The sequence below is a fragment of the Coregonus clupeaformis genome, chromosome 23 (genome assembly GCF_020615455.1).
Source record: "Coregonus clupeaformis isolate EN_2021a chromosome 23, ASM2061545v1, whole genome shotgun sequence".
Taxonomy (NCBI): domain Eukaryota; kingdom Metazoa; phylum Chordata; class Actinopteri; order Salmoniformes; family Salmonidae; genus Coregonus; species Coregonus clupeaformis.
In genome coordinates this window covers 54,871,385-54,892,056 of record NC_059214.1, presented here as the reverse complement: position 1 = coordinate 54,892,056, position 20,672 = coordinate 54,871,385, and the positions used below count along the sequence as shown (strand labels likewise).

General features: G+C 42.7%; 1 protein-coding gene across 1 annotated transcript in view; it reads left to right on the top strand.

Moving 5' to 3' along the window:
• Positions 1-1,122: 1,122 nt before the first annotated feature.
• LOC121556335 (UDP-glucuronic acid decarboxylase 1-like) overlaps positions 1,123-20,672 on the top strand; it is a 157,200-nt gene continuing 137,650 nt past the window's right edge. The window contains exon 1 of the mRNA XM_041870244.2: positions 1,123-1,723. Within this exon, the coding sequence (XP_041726178.1) occupies positions 1,633-1,723 (91 nt within the window). The 5' untranslated portion in view covers positions 1,123-1,632. The remainder of the gene's footprint in view (positions 1,724-20,672) is intronic.

Here is a 20,672-nt window from a genome sequence, read left to right as displayed (position 1 = left end):
CAGTTTTTTATGTCCCGTTCGTAGGATATCCGTGATCTTAGTTGATCTATTTTGTTATCCAATGATTGTACGTTGGCTAATAGGACTGATTGGTAGAGGCAGATTATGCACTCGCCGTCGGATCCTTACAAGGCACCCCGACCTACGTCTCCGATATCTCTGTCTCTTTCTCATGCGAATGACGGTGATTTTTGGCCTTGTCGGGTGTCTTTAGAAAATCATTTGCGTCCGACTTGTTAAAGAAAAATTATTTGTCCAGTACGAGGTGAGTAATCGCTGTCCTGATATCCAGAAGCTCTGTTTGGTCATAAGAGACAGTGGCAGAAACATTATGTACAAAATAATTTACAAATAACGCAAAAAAACACACACAATAGCACAATTGGTTAGGAGACCGTAAAACGGCAGCCATCTCCTTTGGCGCGATTATCAATAAAATGTAATTACTAGGTTTTGTATTGAAGTCAATGTATCCAGAGGAGGACAGAAGCTAGCTGTCCTCTGGCTACACCATGGTGCTACCCTACAGAGTGCTGTTGAGGCTACTGTAGACCTTCGTTGCAAAACAGTGTGTTTTAATAAATTATTTGGTGACATTTGAACATATTTAGTATAGTTTCATCTAAAAAGGATAACTTCTTAAATTGTTACTATTTTTATTTTTATGAAATACACTAAGGAGGATGATTCTCCCCTTCCTCCTCTGAGGAACCTCCACTGGCTGATATGTAAAATACCTATCCAGGCGTTGTACGATCTGGCGGGCGTCAGCAACGCCTGGGCAGAGGAACGCGCACTTTCATGAACGAGACACTTTGCATGCAGTGAATGATTCTGTGATTGACATTCAGTTACACGTAGAGTTGAAGTTCATCATACCCTATCACTCTTTTTTTAATAGAGCAGTTGTACCTTTTGGGTGGGGATATTGTTAATGTATAATATTTTTCTTAGCTACATATTAAACCAAATAAATGTACAAAATGCCACATGTCTTTAGTTACTGAAATCATCTGTTGAATATAGCCCATAACGCGGCAGGCTGGTCAATCGATGTCAGGAATACTTGATCACCCTAGACAGGTATCCGCCCAGGAGTGAAATGAACTAAATTGCGTACAATTGTATACGGATAAGTTACACATTAATATGACATTATATTTATTCTCAACTCTTTTTGATTCTAAGGTTGTTAATTTGGAAAACTATGCGGAAGTAATCGTAATGAAAGAGTGTCTCGCTAGCTAGTTAGCTAATGGCTACGTTAGACAGAGATATACTGTAGCTATGCTTTACGTACATGCTGAATTGAAAGTTGACGAGGATTTGCTGCACTGATGAGTATAGTCAAATCACGACCCAGAAATACGAATAACCTCTAGTGCTAGTGATTCTAAGTTAGTTAGCTAACGTTAGCTGTGCTTTTACAAGACGGGTAGCCACGTATGAAACTGTCCAGCCCTAGTGACTTACTATGGCTTAATTCCTTCTTGTAATATACTACAAAGCGTTCATTTAGTAGAGAATCAATTAGATAGTCGAAACAAGAAGGGGCGCGCGTTTTGGTCCGTGGTTCTGAAATGTTATAACAGCAGCATCGCGTGCTTCCGGGTTCGATGTTGCATTGAGCAGATGAAGAAGCAGATCATCTGGGTGATATCAGGACTGAACAGAAGGATGATGAAACTGCTGTTCGCCATCGCTTTGATCGCCTACATTGCATGTGAGTATAGTGTGTCTGCTATAGTATACAGTTGAAGTCGGAAGTTTATATAAACTTAGGTTGGAGTCATTAAAACTCGTTTTTCAACCTCTCCACAAATGTCTTGTTAACAAACTATAGTTTTGGCAAGTCGGTTAGGACATCTACTTTGTGTATGATACAAGTAATTTTTCCAACAATTGTTTACAGACAGATTATTTCACTTATAATTCGCTGTATCACAATTCCAGTGGGTCAGAAGTTTACATACACTAAGTTGACTGTGCCTTTAAACAGCTTGGAAAATTCCAGAAAATGATGTCATAGGCTAATTGACATCATTTGAGTCAATTGGAGGTGTACCTGTGGATGTATTTCAAGGCCTACCTTCAAACTCAGTGCCTCTTTGCTTGACATCATGGGAAAATCAAAATAAATCAGCCAAGACCTCAGAAAAGAAATTAGACTACAGTTTGCAACTGCACATGGGGACAAAGATCGTACTTTTTGGAGAAATGTCCTCTGGTCTGATGAAATAAAAATAGAACTGTTTGGCCATAATGACCATCGTTATGTTTGGAGGAAAAAGGGGGATCTTGCAAGCCGAAGAACACCATCCCAACCGTGACGCACGGGGTGGCAGCATCATGCTGTGGGGGTGCTTTGCTGCAGGAGGGACTGATGCACTTCACAAAATAGATGGCATCATGAGGAAGGAAAATTATGTGGATATATTGAAGCAACATCTCAAGACATCCGTCAGGAAGTTAAAGCTTGGTCGCAAATGGGTCTTCCAAATGGACAATGACCCAAAGCATACTTCCAAAGTTGTGGCAAAATGGCTTAAGGACAACTAAGTCAAGGTATTGGAGTGGCCATCACAAAGCCCTGACCTCAACCCTATAGAACATTTGTGGGCAGAACTGAAAAAGCGTGTGCGAGCAAGGAGGCCTACAAACCTGACTCAGTTACACCAGCTCTGTCAGGAGGAATGGGCTAAAATTCACCCAACTTATTGTGGGAAGCTTGTGGAAGGCCACCCAAAACATTTGACCCAAGTTAAACAATTTAAAGACAATGCTACCAAATACTAATTGAGTGTATGTAAACTTCTGACCCACTGGGAATGTGATGAAATAAAGAAAAGCTGAAATAAATAATTCTCTGTACTATTATTCTGACATTTCACATTCTTAAAATAAAGTGGTGATCCTAACTGACCTTAGACAGGGAATTTTTACAAGGATTAAAGTCAGGAATTGTGAAAAACTGAATTTAAATGTATTTGGCTAAGGTGTATGTAAACTTCCGACTTCAACTGTAGGCCTACACTGAGCTCTGATCAGCTAGCTGTACAAAACCTATTTTGTGTCTGACTCCTGTATCTCTCTCTCCCTTGACTCGAACAACAGGCTTTATTGGTATGCAAAACTTTTGTTTACATTTCCGAAATGGTCCGAACAGTAGGATGATAAGGTGATGATGATGATAAGGACAATACATGTCTAATTGTCTGAATGCTGTCATTGTGAGGCTCTGTGCAATGGAGTTTGTTTGGGATGAGTAGGCTAATCTGGGTTTCAAGTCTCTGCTGCTGGAGGGTCTCTGAGGGCCACACAGTGTCTCCACTGTCACCAGTTAATGGGCTGAGTCAGAGCACTCTCACAAGAATAACAATATAGTCAACAGAAGGCTCTAGGCCTGGTTATTTTCCCATCATAACTCTATGACTGGGAGGATTGTTTGAGTGGGTGAGCAGAGCAGTAGACTACTGCACGCTACTCCATTCAGTGATATATGTAGCAGAGTGACTTAAAGATTTTCTGGTACTTTTGTATACTTTTTAGCCAGTAGTTCTGAAAGTATCGCTCATGAGCCAAAAGTGGTCCCTGAGAATTGTGTACTACATCTAATATGTGCAGATATGTGCACCACATCATTGCTCTCTGTCTCGCTCTGCTGTGTGTGCATGATGTGCCTCTTGCTAAATCACACTCAAATGGCGAGGGTCTGAAGCTCATTGGTTGAACTCGAATTGCTAAGGGACTGGCCCACGTGGGGGAAAATGGCGCAGCACAGCATCCAGAAAAACAGTCTCTTTCAAATTAGGGATTTCGTGGCAAATTGAGGTAAAACAGTAATTCTGCTCATAGGTTATGCATGAATGAACTACACATTGACACATCCAGCCCAAAGCGGGAGGTTTAAAAAATACTTAGTAGTTGCCAAAGTTCCAGAGCATGTCTTTTAAAGAGAGACTGGCTTTAAAAAGCAACAAATCCCTTTGAAAACGGCCTATGTGGCATCGATATGAGTCAGAAACAGTTATTCTAGTGTCGAAATTGACTACGAGGTGTAAATAGGATAATTTTGGTAATAAAGTCAGTGAGTTTGGAACATCCGTGCCAACCAAATTAAGGTTGTGTTTTGATTTGATGATGTCCATTTGTTCACTAACATGATCTGTGACAATGGCGCCGGAGGGGATGGCTGCCGTTTTACGGGCTCCTAACCAACTGTGCTATTTTGTTAGTTTTTTCGCATTATTTGTAACCACAGTGACTGTAATCCATGGCTTCTGGTTGGGAAATGTACGTACAGTGAGGGAAAAAAGTATTTGATCCCCTTCTGATTTTGTACGTTTGCCCACTGACAAAGAAATGATCAGTCTATAATTTTAATGGTAGGTTTATTTGAACAGTGAGAGACAGAATAACAACAAAAAAATCCAGAAAAATGCATGTAAAAATTTTTATAAATTGATTTGCATTTTAATGAGGGAAATTAGTATTTGACCCCCTCTCAATCAGAAAGATTTCTGGCTCCCAGGTGTCTTTTATACAGGTAACGAGCTGAGATTAGTGAGAAGGTGACAACAGTTGGTGTGATTAAAGGGAGTGCTCCTAATCTCAGCTTGTTACCTGTATAAAAGACACCTGTCCACAGAAGCAATCAATCAATCAGATTCCAAACTCTCCACCATGGCCAAGACCAAAGAGCTCTCCAATGATGTCAGGGACAAGATTGTAGACTTACACAAGGCTGGAATGGGCTACATGACCATGGCCAAGCAGCTTGGTGAGAAGGTGACAACAGTTGGTGCGATTATTCGCAAATGGAAGAAACACAAAAGAACTGTCAATCTCCCTCAGACTGGGGCTCCATGCAAGATCTCACCTCGTGGAGTTGCAATGATCATGAGAACGGTGAGGAATCAGCCCAGAACTACACGGGAGGATCTTGTCAATGATCTCAAGGCAGCTGGGACCATAGTCACCAAGAAAACAATTGGTAACATACTACGCCGTGAAGGACTGAAATCCTGCAGCGCCCGCAAGGTCCCCCTGCTCAAGAAAGCACATATACAGGCCGTCTGAAGTTTGCCAATGAACATCTGAATGATTCAGAGGAGAACTGGGTGAAAGTGTTGTGGTCAGATGAGACCAAAATCGAGCTCTTTGGCATCAACTCAACTCGCCGTGTTTGGAGGAGGAGGAATGCTGTCTATGACCCCAAGAACACCATCCCCACCGTCAAACATGGAGGTGGAAACATTTTGCTTTGGGGGTGTTTTTCTGCTAAGGGGACAGGACAACTTCACTGCATCAAAGGGACGATGGACGGGGCCATGTACCGTCAAATCTTGGGTGAGAACCTCCTTCCCTCAGCCAGGGCATTGAAAATGGGTCGTGGATGGGTATTCCAGCATGACAATGACCCAAAACACACGGCCAAGGCAACAAAGGAGTTGCTCAAGAAGAAGCACATTAAGGTCCTGGAGTGGCCTAGCCAGTCTCCAGACCTTAATCCCATAGAAAATCTGTGGAGGGAGCTGAAGGTTCGAGTTGCCAAACGTCAGCCTCAAAACCATAATGACTTGGAGAAGATCTGCAAAGAGGAGTGGGACAAAATCCCTCCTGAGATGTGTGTAAACCTGGTGGCCAACTACAAGAAACGTCTGACCTCTGTGATTGCCAACAAGGGTTTTGCCACCAAGTACTAAGTTATGTTTTGCAGAGGGGTCAAATACTTATTTCCCTCATTAAAATGCAAATCATTTTATAACATTTTTGACATGCGTTTTTCAGGATTTTTTTGTTGTTATTCTGTCTCTCACTGTTCAAATAAACCTACCATTAAAATTATAGACTGATCATGTCTTTGTCAGTGGGCAAATGTACAAAATCAGCAGGGGATCAAATACTTGTTTCCCTCACTGTATGCATAGTCACTTTACAAATTATCTCGATTAACCTGTACCCCTGCATATTGACTCGGTACTGGTACCCCTTGTATATAACCTCATTATTGTTATGTAATTTGCTTGTGTTACTTGTATTTTTTATTAAATTTTTTGACTTTAGTTTATTTAGTAAATATTTTCTTAACTCTATTTCTTAAACTGCATTGTTGGCTAAGGGCTTGTAAGTAAGCATTTCACAGTAAGGTCTACACCTGTTGTATTCGGTGCATGTGACAAATACAATTGTATTTTATTTGATTTTGAAGAGCTGCGGTGATTACTCTCCATCCAATAGCATAGACAGTTAGACAGACCTGCCCAGCAGCTCTGACTTCATTTACATAAGACAACAAGTCGCACATTTTTTCACTTGAGAAATTCTGCACTAAACACCTTAGTTAGATGTAAAATTGTGCAACTTAAATAGATTTGTTGAATTGTCTTAGATTCATTCTGGAGATTTTGAGGAAGTGAAAAAGGCTTCCGCGTATACAGTGTCTCATGGCGGACAAACATCATTAACCAAACACAGAATTGGTCAGGAAACACAGGAGACACACCTATTTTACATACAGCAGGTTTTTAAAGGACCAAAGAGTTTGGTCTGTTTCATGTTTTTAAAAAATCCCACGGGAAAAAATATTGCGATACTGGTATCATCACAGCGCTACCACCAATGTGGCTGGTGAAATAGACATTACCCACCAATGACAATCTACCCGCATTTGGTGGGTGTTCATTTCCCACCCTGGTCCTGACCCATAGTCTTTAAGAAATCATGCATAAATTAACTTTACCTCAAATGACACTCTTGTCCCCTGCACATCTCCCTGGTTTTCTTTTTTTGTGGCCAATATTATTTATTTATTTATTTTGTTTCATTGGGGGGTGGGTTTACAGGTACAATAATTAAATTCATATAATTTCATATTCCATATTTTCTATTCATTATTTCATACATTGTACCTGTGGGCTGCCACTCAGAAGAAGAAAAAAACATTACAAAAGGTACATAACTACAAAGTATTGATCATTTTGATCATATTTTAAAGTTTAAGTAATAATACATTCAGTATACAGGAATAGATAACAAAAAAGAAGTGGGCCTCCACCCCCAACCTCCCATCCCATCCCATTACCCCAACCCCACCCAGCCAACATGTCTCCATACAACCCACTCCCAGAAACCATGTTTTCCACCCCTTCCCACATCCCCCAGCAACTAGGGTTGCTTGTCAGTCACCCCCACCTCCCAGATCCCCACCTCCTGGCGACCAGAGAAAACCCTCCCAATACCACCCCTTCCCTGTGGGCCTGAAAGCAAACAAAGTAAAACAAATATTAAAATAGGTATATACAGTGGGGTCCGAAATTATTGATACCCTTGATAAAGATGAGCAATAATAACTATAAAATAAATAATCCAAAAACTAAGCTACAGTGAGCCAAAGTATTGGGACAGTCACAATGTTGTTATTGTTTTGGGTCTGAGGTTAAAGTGCAGACTGTCAGCTTTAATTTGAGGGTATTTTCTTCCATATCTGGTGAACCGTTTATAAATTACAGCGCTTTTTGTACACAGACCCCCCATTTTAGGGGACCAAAAGTATTGGGACAAATTCACTTGCTGTATATGTGTATTAAAGTAGTAAAAGTTTAGTATTTGGTCCCATATTCATAGCACGCTATGACTACATCAAGCTTGTGACTCTACACGACTCTAATGTTTTGGTTGCATTTGCAGTTTGTTTTGGTTGTGTTTCAGATTATTTTGTGCCCAATAGAAATTAATGCTAAATAATGTATTGTGTCATTTTGGAGTCACTTTTGTTGTAAATTAGATAGAATATGTTTGTAAACACTTTTACATTAATGTGTATACACCCATGATTACGGATAATCCAGAGTGAACCGTGAATAATGATGAGTGAGAAAGTTACACAGGGTCGAAGATCATATCCCCAAGACATGCTAACCTCTCACCATTACCAATAACAGGGGAGGTTAGCATGTCTTGGGGGGTATGATCTTTGACCCTCTGTAATCATTATTCACGATTCATTAAGGATTATTAATTCACCATCTCCCTGGTCTTCTGGCTTTCTCTTCCATTGAAAATACTTGAGTAAACTCTCTGAAAATTGAGGGCAGTTTAATTTTATCTCTTGATATCAGTGTCATCACAGATACTGTACATCTATTAAAAGGGTTTGCTAGTGGCTACACTTCCAGGATTACAAGCTAGCTAGTTACCTTGGATGTTTCTCGGACAATGTTTATCGGTGGGGCGCCGATGCAAAATGACTATAGGCGAAACATCGCTAGAGATGGAGTGAGATCAAGTTCAGGGCCAGCCAAGTCTACTATCATGGCCACTCTACGCCAAGTAGGCAAGGTAGATATGGCCCAGTTGGCGCCACCACAGGTGGATGGATGGAAGACTGGTTGGCAGGGAGAGGAAAGAGACACACCTGCCCTGGGTTATTTATGACTGGAGAGAGAGATGGAGAGAGAGCGAGGTAAGGCAGATACAGTGCCTTCAGAAAGTATTCACACCCCTTGACTTATTCCACATTTTGTTGTGTTACAGCCTGAATTCAAAATGGATTACATTTATTATTTTTCTCTCACCCATCTACACACAATACCCCATAATGACAAAGTGAAAACAACATATTTTTGCAAATGTATTGAAATATCTCATTTACATAAGTATTCACAACCATGAGTCAATACATTTTAGAATCATCTTTGGCAGTGATTACAGCTGTGAGTCTTTCTTGGTAAGTCTCTAAGAGCTTTGCACACCTGGATTGTACAATATTTGTCAAGTTGGTTGTTGATCATTGCTAGACAGCAATTTTCAAGTCTTGCCATAGATTTTCAAGCCGATTCTAAGTCAAAACTGCAACTAGGTCATTCAGAAACGTTCAATGTCACCTTCGTAAGCAGCTCCAGTGTAGATTTGGCCTTGTTTTAGGTTATTGTCCTGCTGAAAGATGAATTTGTCTCCCAGTGTCTGTTGGAAAGCAGACTGAACCAGGTTTTCTGCTCTGATTTAGCCTGTGCTTAGCTCTATTTCGTTTATTTGTATCCTAAAAAACTCCCTAGTCCTTGTCGGTGACAAGAATACCCATAACATGATTCAGCCACCACCATGCTTGAAAATATTAAGACTGGTACTTGGTGACGTGTTGTGTTGGATTTGCCCCAAACATAATGCTTTGTATTCAGGACATAAAGTTAATTTCTTTGCCACATTTTTTGCAGTTTAACTTTAGTGCCTTAGTGCAAACAGGATGCATGTTTTGGAATATTTCCTTCCTTAACTTCCTTCTTTTCACTTTGTCATTTAGGTTAGTGTTGTGGAGTAACTACAATGGGTTCGATTACAGGCTCAAAATGGACAGAAACAAATAACTTTCTTCTGAAACTCATCAGTCTATTCTTGTTCTGAGAAATGAAGGCTATTCCATGCGAGAAATTGCCAAGAAACTGAAGATCTCGTACAACGCTGTTTACTACTCCCTTCACAGAACAGCGCAAACTGTCTCTAACCAGAATAGAAAGAGGAGTGGGAGGCCTCCTGAACTTATTTAGGCTTGCCATAACAAAAGGATTGAATACTTATTGACTCAAGACATTTCAGATTTTCATCTTTAATTAATTTACCATTTCAAAAAACTTTGACATTATTGGGTATTGTGTTAGGGCCAGTGACGACAAATCTCAATTTGATCCATTTTAAATTCAGGCTGTAACACAACAAAATGTGGAAAACGTCAAAAATAAATGTCTGGCACTGTACTCAAATATAAAGTTAAATCCCCCCTTCTCCAAAAATAAATGTATTAAGATGATTGATGCATTTTTTTTGTTCACGGTTATTGTCGGTTACACGATTATACGATAATTGTGTCAGCCCTACCATCCAAATCTCCAGTAACCAACCTCCCACCAACCTCCCTCCAACCTCCTTCAGCCTCTCTCTAATCTCTCTTTGTCACCCTCTGCCTGCTCCTACATCCACACAACCCCCTAGTATTCAACACCCACTAGTGCCCCTCCCCACTAGAGCACCACCACTAACTTTCTGGTTAAAATCCCTGCCTCCACTTCAAAACCATCTTTATTAATCGAAATAGTCAGTGACTCTAACCAGGTTTCCATTCAACCATTTAATGCGGGTTAATTACCTGACACATGAAAAAAGTCATGACTGGGCTGATGGAAACAGGATAAGCCAGTAAAATTGTATAAATGCTGACAGACATGGTGGGATCTTTTTGTGTCAGAAATTAATTATGCGAGAAATTGCGGTGGAAACGCCTTTATGCTCAAATATTGATGTAATAGCCATCATATCAAAGTAAACGTGGATTCATGCGATGATATGTTGTGTGGTCCTCCCACTAAGACTCAGGAAACCATGCAGTTTATTAGGCTACAGATGAAATAAGTTATGATGAACTTCACAGGGTGGTGAAAGTGCACGTGATGAGCTTGATGCTCCATTCCAATAAATATCGAGGGTCTTATTCTTGTGACATGATGATCAATGCTTGGCTGCCGTTTGACAAATAACAATAATATTGCTCTTATCCATAATAATCTCATAATGTAGGTAGCCTACCTGCACTGTATCAGCGAGCTGTTGGATATAGTGCACGTGCCAAGACCAATGGGGGCACATTTGCTATATAAAGCAAAACATTTTGTGACAACCATCAGTAGAGTTGAAAATGCGATGGAAACCCATTTAACTTATATTTTTCATTCGGTACATGGGAATTTAACCGTAAACGTTCTTTTTATGTGCACTACGTGATCACGCACAGACTTTTATCCACAATAAGTCAGTTTGATGGAAACATCTCTGGTAGGAAAACTATCTGCAATATCTATCTGCAATATTAAAGCTGATGTACCCCCCCAAAAAAAAAGTGCAGTTACAGCATATAATTATTATATGAAAGTATACCGTGGGGGGAAAAAGTATTTAGTCAGCAAACAATTGTGCAAGTTCTCCCACTTAAAAAGATGAGAGATGCCTGTAATTTTCATCATAGGTACACATCAACTATGACAGACAAAATGAGGGGGAAAAAATCCAGAAAATCACATTGTAGGATTTTTTATGAATTTATTTGCAAATTATGGTGGAAAATAAGTATTTGGTCAATAACAAAAGTTTCTCAATACTTTGTTATATACCCTTTGTTGGTAATGATACTGTCACGATTCAGACAGACGACCAGGGGACCACAATTGCGTCACACCAGAAAGTTTATTTAACTTAAGGGAAAAGGGAAGTAGGGAGTGAATGAAGGCTCCAGGGGTAACAGGGATCCCGTCCAATGCGCTGGGTCTGTGCCCCCCCCAGTGGCAGCGATGCGCCCTATGAAGCCGGTGGTGGGTGGTCCAGAAGTCCTGGGGGGAGACACAGACACAACAGGGCGGAATGAAACCAGGCAGCAGTACAGTTCAAGGGAAATCCAAAATACGTAGTAGCAAGGCAGAAGGCTGGTCAGAGTTACCGGGATTGAAGAGTAGTCAGGAGTCGTAATGGCAGAAGCAGGTCTGGATCTCCTGAGGCAGAAGAGTATCCAAAAAACAGGCAGGTCCGGGGTCACAAAACCAGGGTGAGCCAGAAGCGCGAGCAAACAGGTTCCGGGTGTGAGCTTTGCAGACGATCTGACACCGGAGAGCTGAAAGACAGGGCCTTAAATACTGGGAGAGGTAGTGGGTAATGCAGCGCAGCTGGCAGAGTAATTAGAGCCGAGCAGAGCAGGGACAGGTGGAGCTAGTTAGGCTGAGTAGAGAGAGGGAGGTGAGCAGAGTGGAAGATAGTGGAAACAAATTAAGGTGGTAACCCGGTGGAGTGAGAGGGCTCATGACAGATACAGGTCAAACGTTTTCTGTAAGTCTTCACAAGGTTTTCACACACTGTTGCTGGTATTTTGGCCCATTCCTCCATGCAGATCTCCTCTAGAGCAGTGACGTTTTGGGGCTGTCGCTGGGCAACATGGACTTTCAACTCCCTCCAAAGATTTTCTATGGGGTTGAGATCTGGAGACTGGCTAGGCCACTCCAGGACCTTGAAATGCTTCTTACGAAGCCACTCCTTCGTTGCCCGGGCGGTGTGTTTGGGATCATTGTCATGCTGAAAGACCCAGCCACGTTTCATCTTCAATGCCCTTGCTGATGGAAGGAGGTTTTCACTCAAAATCTCATGATACATGGCCCCATTCATTCTTTCCTTTACACGGATCAGTCGTCCTGGTCCCTTTGCAGAAAAACAGCCCCAAAGCATGATGTTTCCACCCCCATGCTTCACAGTAGGTATGGTGTTCTTTGGATGCAACTCGGCATTCTTTGTCCTCCAAACACGACGAGTTGAGTTTTGACCAAAAAGTTCTATTTTGGTTTCATCTGACCATATGACATTCTCCCAATCCTCTTCTGGATCATCCAAATGCACTCTAGCAAACTTCAGACGGGCCTGGACATGTACTGGCTTAAGCAGGGGGACACGTCTGGCACTGCAGGATTTGTGTCCCTGGCGGCGTAGTGTGTTACTGATGGTAGGCTTTGTTACTTTGGTCCCAGCTCTCTGCAGGTCATTCACTAGGTCCCCCGTGTGGTTCTGGGATTTTTGCTCACCGTTCTTGTGATCATTTTGACCCCCACGGGGTGAGATCTTGCGTGGAGCCCCAGATCGAGGGAGATTATCAGTGGTCTTGTATGTCTTCCATTTCCCTAATAATTGCTCCCACAGTTGATTTATTCAAACCAAGCTGCTTACCTATTGCAGATTCAGTCTTCCCAGCCTGGTGCAGGTCTACAATTTTGTTTCTGGTGTCCTTTGACAGCTCTTTGGTCTTGGCCATAGTGGAGTTTGGAGTGTGACTGTTTGAGGTTGTGGACAGGTGTCTTTTATACTGATAACAAGTTCAAACAGGTGCGATTAATACAGGTAACGAGTGGAGGACAGAGGAGCCTCTTAAAGAAGAAGTTACAGGTCTGTGAGAGCCAGAAATCTTGCTTGTTTGTAGGTGACAAAATACTTATTTTCCACCATAATTTGCAAATAAATTCATTAAAAATCCTACAATGTGATGTTCTGGAATTTTTTTTCTCAATTTGTCTGTCATAGTTGACGTGTACCTATGATGAAAATTACAGGCCTCTCTCATCTTTTTAAGTGGGAGAACTTGCACAATTGGTGGCTGACTAAATACTTTTTTTCCCCACTGTACACGGAGAGTGCAAAACATTAAGAATACCTTCCTAATATTGAGTTGCAGCCTCGTTGGGGCATGGACTCTACAAGGTGTCGAAAACGTTCCACAGGCCCATGTTGAAGCTAATGCTTCCCACAGTTGTGTCAAGTTGGCTAGATGTCTTTTGGGTGAAGGACCATTCTTGATACACACAGGAAACAAAAATGAATTAATTGTGTACAGAATATGGTAAGTGTGTGGTGCAGTAGTCAGCCCAGGGTTCAGTTGTTGGAACAGTCTTGTGGCTTGGTGTTAGAGGCTGGCTTTGAGACAGGTGGTCTGAGACTTGATGTTGACCCTCCCTCTCCCCTGTGCACCACCAACTCCCACATTCACAATCGGAGTCCCCTTTCAGATAACGGGTGATCTGAATCTGGACCCCTTCATCTGTGGCATCCCAGGTTGCAGGGTTATCCGAATGGCTCCTATACACAAAGAAAGAACATGGAGTTAGATTTGAATCCCACATGGTCGTAAACGAGTTTAAGAATTTACTTCTAAATACACACGTTACACATTTAATATAAAACCTTACTGTGAAGAATGGTCAGGAGAAACAAGTTCCTGAAACAGGCCTGCCTAGGTGGTGGTGATGGCAAGACTGTTTGACAGAATGCAAGGTAGCATCCGCCACACTGTCGACTTCAGGTCCTTGGCACCCATTACAGCCAGAAACCTAAGCTACAAAATGCAAGAGTATTAGAAATGACACACCATGTTAACATATTTCTATCCCCCACCCCCTATATTTTAAATATATTTATTTTGACAGTCTAAAGACCGATGGCACATATTTCCAATAAGTATTTACATTTAAGTTGGTAACAGTTATGTTCTTACCTTCAAGTCTGCGGCCCAAACTTGGCACCGTTGGCCCGTTTTTTTCCCCCTCGTCAATCTACACACAATACCCCATAATGACAGAGCAAAAACAGGTTTTTAGACATTTTTGCAAAAAATACAAAAAAATGAAGTAAATTGATTGGACATGATTTGGAAAGGCACACACCTGTCTATATAAGGTCATACAGTTGACAGTGCATGTTAGAGCAAAAACCAAGCCATGAGGTCGAAGGAATTGGCCGTAAAGCTCAGACAGGATTGTGCCGAGGCACAGATCTGGGGAAGGGTACCAAAAAAATTCTGCAGCATTGAAGGTCCCCAAGAACACAGTGGCCTCCATCATTCTTAAATGGAAGAAGTTTGGAACCACCAAGACTCTTCCTAGAGCTGGCTTCCCGGCCAAACTGAGCAATCGAGGGAAAAGCGCCTTGGTCAGGGAGGTGACCAAGAACCCGATGGTCACTCTGACAGAGCTCCAGAGTTCCTCTGTGGAGATGGAGGAACCTTCCAGAAGGACAACCATCTCTCCAGTACTCCACCAAACAGGACTTTATGGTAGAGTGACCAGACGGAAGCCACTCCTCAGTAAAAGGCACATGACAGCCCGCTTGGAGTTGCCAAAAGGCATCTAAAGACTCTCAGACCATGAGAAACAAGATTCTCTGGTCTGTTGAAACCAAGATACATGTCCAGGCATGTCCAGGCCCGTCTGAAGTTTGCTAGAGTGCATTTGGATGATCCAGAAGAGGATTGGGAGAATGTCATATGGTCAGATGAAACCAAAATAGAACTTTTTGGTCAAAACTCAACTCGTCGTGTTTGGAGGACAAAGAATGATGAGTTGCATCCAAAGAACACCATACCTACTGTGAAGCATGGGGGTGGAAACATCATGCTTTGGGGATGTTTTTCTGCAAAGGGACCAGGACGACTGATCCGTGTAAAGGAAAGAATGAATGGGGCCATGTATTGTGAGATTTTGAGTGAAAACCTCCTTCCATCAGCAAGGGCATTGAAGATGAAACGTGGCTGGGTCTTTCAGCATGACAATGATCCCAAACACACCGCCCGGGCAACGAAGGAGTGGCTTCGTAAGAAGCATTTCAAGGTCCTGGAGTGGCCTAGCCAGTCTCCAGATCTCAACCCCATAGAAAATCTTTGGAGGGAGTTGAAAGTCCGTGTTGCCCAGCGACAGCCCCAAAACATCACTGCTCTAGAGGAGATCTGCATGGAGGAATGGGCCAAAATACCAGCAACAGTGTGTGAAAACCTTGTGAAGACTTACAGAAAACGTTTGACCTGTGTCATTGCCAACAAAGGGTATATAACAAAGTATTGAGAAACTTTTGTTATTGACCAAATACTTATTTTCCACCATAATTTGCAAATAAATTCATTAAAAAAGCTATTTGGTCTTGGCCATAGTGGAGTTTGGAGTGTGACTGTTTGAGGTTGTGGACAGGTGTCTTTTATACTGATAACAAGTTCAAACAGGTGCCGTTAATACAGGTAACGAGTGGAGGACAGAGGAGCCTCTTAAAGAAGAAGTTACAGGTCTTTGAGAGCCAGAAATCTTGCTTGTTTGTAGGTGACCAAATACTTATTTTCCACCATAATTTGCAAATAAATTCATTAAAAATCCTACAATGTGATATTCTGGATTTTTTTCCCCTCATTTTGTCTGTCATAGTTGACGTGTACCTATGATGAAAATTACAGGCCTCTCATCTTTTTAAGTGGGAGAACTTGCACAATTGGTGGCTGACTAAATACTTTTTTTCCCCACTGTATATTTCATTTATTTACTTTTTGCAAAAAGTCTATAATAACCAGTTTTTGCTTCGTCATTATGGGGTATTGTGTGTAGATTGATGTGGAAAAAATCCCTATTTAATCCATTTTAGAATAAGGCTGTAACGTAACAAAATGTGGAAAAAGTCAAGGGGCTTAATACTTTCCGAATGCACTGTACCTTCATGGCTATCACATCCACATCGTGCTGTGGTGATGGCAAGACGTTGACAGAATGCAAGGTAGCATCCGCCACACTGTCAACTTCAGGTCTTTGGTACGCATTACAGCCAGAAACTAAGCTACAAAATGCAAGAGAAGTATTAGAAATGACACACCATGTTAACATATTTCCCACCCACTATATTTTATATACATTTATTGTGACAGTAAAGACTGATGGCAGATATTTCCAATAAGTATTTACATTTAAGTTGGGTACAGTTATGTTCTTACCTTCATGTCTGCAGCCCAAACTTGGCACCGTTATAGTGTCTCACTCCTGGCCCCGCTTACAAAAAAATATTGCAGTTTTTAAACTGCAGTAAAAAGTGCAGTAATTGCAGTCGACTGTGGTATTTGGGACACAGTGATTGCAGAATAACTGCAGTGTACTACAGTTGAACCGCAGTTACAGTATACTGCATTATACTGCATTCTAACTACAGTTATACTAAAATGTATTGCAGTTATACTGCACTCTGACTGCAATCTTTTTTCGTAAGGCCTGTTTGAAACAATAACGTTACATTGAACCTTAAGCTGAAACTAGTGTAGCTGCAACTGAATGGCTACTTGCTATTAGTCACCGTTAGCGTCTTCACCATTGTCTGTGGCCTACACTATCCACCAGCCAGCTCTAGCTCTAGCCTGGACAATTCGTCGGCCAGTCTGCACAGCGTGCTATCGACCCAGAGCTTATCTGACTTTCTGCCGGAATCACTGGACCCTAGCGCCGGATCATCGCAACCAGCTAGCTAGCTGCAACCTGTTGTTGGCTAATTACCATTGCCCCATAGCAAGCACCAGTTAGCCTTGAGCTAGCCTCAGGCCCATCTCCCGGCTATCTACCTCTCTGTCAACCGGACCGGACCTCCTAGTGTTGACACTGAGCCCCGCCGATCCAACACGACTGGTTTGCCGACGAAATCGTCTGATGTGGTTTCAACAGGCTTCCCGTTGCGACGACCACGAAGATCCATCTGCTAGCCCCGGCCCGCTAGCACACGCAAACTACAACTGTGCTCCCTGCTAGCTGTGCTGAAGCACCAATTTGAACTGCTCTCGGACTCACATATTGCTGTTCACTGGACCTTATGATCACTCAGCTGCACAGCTGATGCCTGCTGGACTGTTCCTTCACACGGTACCCTGTCCTGTTTATTCTGTTTAGCCTCAGCCCAAACTTTATCGCTATTACCAGTTGTTGTCTTAGCTCTCTCTAATAACACCTGTGATTGCTTTATGCCTCTCTCCCTTGTCAATATGCCTTGCCTATTGCTGTTTGGGTTAGTTCTTATTATACAATTTCACTGTAGAACCCCTAGTCCCTCTCAAACTGCCTCAAATATTTCCTTTGTTCCACCCCATACACGCCGAGACCGGCTCAATCGGGTGCCTCCAGTGATGCTATCTCTTTCATTGTTACCCAACGCTTAGGTTTACCTCAACTGTACTCATATCCTTCCATATCCTTTTCTGTACATAATGCCCTGAATCTTTTCTACAACGCCCGGAGAACTGCCCCCTTTATTCTATGTACCCATCGCACTAGAAGACCAGTTCTTAAAGCCTTTAGTCGTATCCTTATTCTAGTCCTCCTCTGTTCCTCTGGTGATGTAGAGGCTAACCCAGGCCCTGCAGCCCCCAGTATCACTCCTACTCCCCAGGAGCTATCACTTGATGACTTCTGTAACCGTAAAAGCCTTGGTTTTCTGCACGTAAATATCAGAAGCCTCCTTCCTAAGTTTGAGTTATTCACTGCGTTAGCACTCTCCGCCAACCCTGATGTTCTAGCAGTGTCTGAATCCTGGCTTAGGAAGGCCACCAAAAATTCTGAAATTTCCATCCCCAACTATAACATTTTCCGTCTAGATAGAACTGCCAAAGGGGGTGGACTTGCAATCTACTGTAGAGAGAGCCTGCAGAGCTCTATCATACTATCCAGGTCTGTGCCCAAACAGTTTGAGCTTCTACTTCTAAAAATCCACCTTTCCAGAAATAAATCTCTCACTGTTGCCGCTTGTTACAGACCCCCTCAGCCCCCAGCTGTGCCCTGGACACCATATGTGAATTGATTGCCCCCATCTATCCTCAGAGTTCGTACTGCTTGGTGACCTAAATTGGGATATGCTTAACACCCCGGCCATCCTACAATCTAAACTAGATGCCCTCAATCTCACACAAATTATCAACGAACCTACCAGGTACAACCCTAAATCCGTAAACATGGGTACCCTCATAGATATCATCCTGACTAACTTACCCTCTAAATACACCTCCGCTGTCTTCAACCAGGATCTCAGCGATCACTGCCTTATTGCCTGCGTCCGTAACGGGTCCGCGGTCAAACGACCACCCCTCATCACTGTCAAACGCTCCCAAAAACACTTCAGCGAGCAGGCCTTCCTAATTGACCTGGCCCAAGTATCCTGGATGGATATAGATCTCATTCCGTCAGTAGAGGATGCCTGGTTGTTCTTTAAAAGTAATTTCCTCTCAATCTTAAATAAACATGCCCCATTCAAAAAATACAGAACTAAGAACAGATATAGCCCCTGGTTCTCCTCAGACTTGACTGTCCTTGACCAGCACAAAAACATCCTGTGGCGTACTGCATTAGCATCAAATAGCCCCCGCGATATGCAACTTTTCAGGGAAGTTAGGAACCAATATACACAAGCAGTTAGGAAAGCAAAGGCTAACTTTTTCAAACTGAAATTTGCATCCTGTAGCACTAACTCCAAAAAGTTTTGGGACACTGTAAAGTCCATGGAGAATTAGAGCACTTCCTCCCAGCTGCCCACTGCACTGACGCTAGGAAACACTATCACCACCGATAAATCTACAATAATCGAGAATTTCAACAAGCATTTTGCTACGGCTGGCCATGCTTTCCACCTGGCTACCACTACCCCGGCCACCAGCTCTGCACCCTCCGCTGCAACTTGCCCATGCCCCCCCGCTTCTCCTTCACACAAATCCAGACCGCTGATGTTCTGAAAGAGCTGCAAAATCTGGACCCCTACAAATCATCTGGGCTAGACAATCTGGACCCTTTCTTTCTAAAACTAGCCGCCGAAATTGTCGCAACCCCTATTACTAGCCTGTTCAACCTCTCTTTCGTAACGTCTGAGATCCCCAGAGATTGGAAAGCTGCCGCGGTTATCCCCCTCTTCAAAGGGGGTGACACTCTAGATCCAAACTGTTACAGACCCATATCCATCCTGCCCTGCCTTTCAAAAGTTTTTGAAAGCCAAGTTAACAAACAGATCACCGACCATTTCGAATCCCTCCGTACCTTCTCCGCTATGCAATCCGGTTTCCGAGCTGGTTATGGGTGCACTTCAGCCACGCTCAAGGTCCTAAACGATATTATAACCGTAATCGATAATAGACAGTACTGTGCAGCCGTTTTCATTGACCTGGCCAAGGCTTTCGACTCTGTCAACCACCGCATTCTTATTGGCAGACTAAATAGCCTTGGTTTCTCAAATGACTGCCTCGCCTGGTTCACCAACTACTTCTCAGATAGAGTTCAATGTGTCAAATCGGAGGGCCTGTTGTCTGGACCTATGGCAGTCTCTATGGGGGTGCCACAGGGTTCAAATCTTGGGCCGACTCTTTTCTCTGTGTATATCAATGATGTCGCTCTTGCTGCTGGTGACTCTCAGATCCACCTCTACGCAGACAACACCATTTTGTATACATCTGGCCCTTCATTGGACACTGTGTTAACAAACCTCCAAACGAGCTTCAATGCCATACAACACTCCTTCAGTAGCCTCCAACTGCTCTTAAACACTAGTAAAACTAAATGCATGCTCTTCAACCGAACGCTGCTTGCACCCGCCCACCCGACTAGAATCACTACTCTCGACGGGTCTGACCTAGAGTATGTGGACAACTACAAATACCTAGGTGTCTGGTTAGACTGTAAACTCTCCCTCCAGACTCACATTAAGAATCTCCAATCCAAAGTTAAATCTAGAATCGGTTTCCTATTTCGCAACAAAGCCTCCTTCACTCATGCTGCCAAACATGCCCTCGTAAAACTGACTATCCTACCGATCCTCGACTTCGGCGATGTCATTTACAAAATAGCCTCCAACACTCAACAGCAAATTGGATGTAGTCTATCACAGTGCCATCCGTTTTGTCTCCAAAGCCCCATATACTACCCACCACTGTGACCTGTACGCTCTTGTTGGCTGGTCCTCACTACATATTCGTCGCCAATCCCACTGGCTCCAGGCCATCTATAAATCACTGCTAGGCAAATCCCCGCCTTATCTTAGCTCATTGGTCACCATAGCAACACCCACCCGTAGTATGCGCTCCAGCAGGTATATCTCACTGGTCATCCCCAAAGCCAACACCTCCTTTGGCCGCCATTCCTTCCAGTTCTCTGCTGCCAATGACTGGAACAAATTGCAAAAATCTCTGAAGCTGGAGACACTTATCTCCCTCACTAACTTTAAGCATCAGTTGTCAGAGCACCTTACCGATCACTGCACCTGTACACAGCCCATCTGAAATTAGCCCGCCCAACTACCTCATCCCTATATTGTTATTTATTTTGCTCATTTGT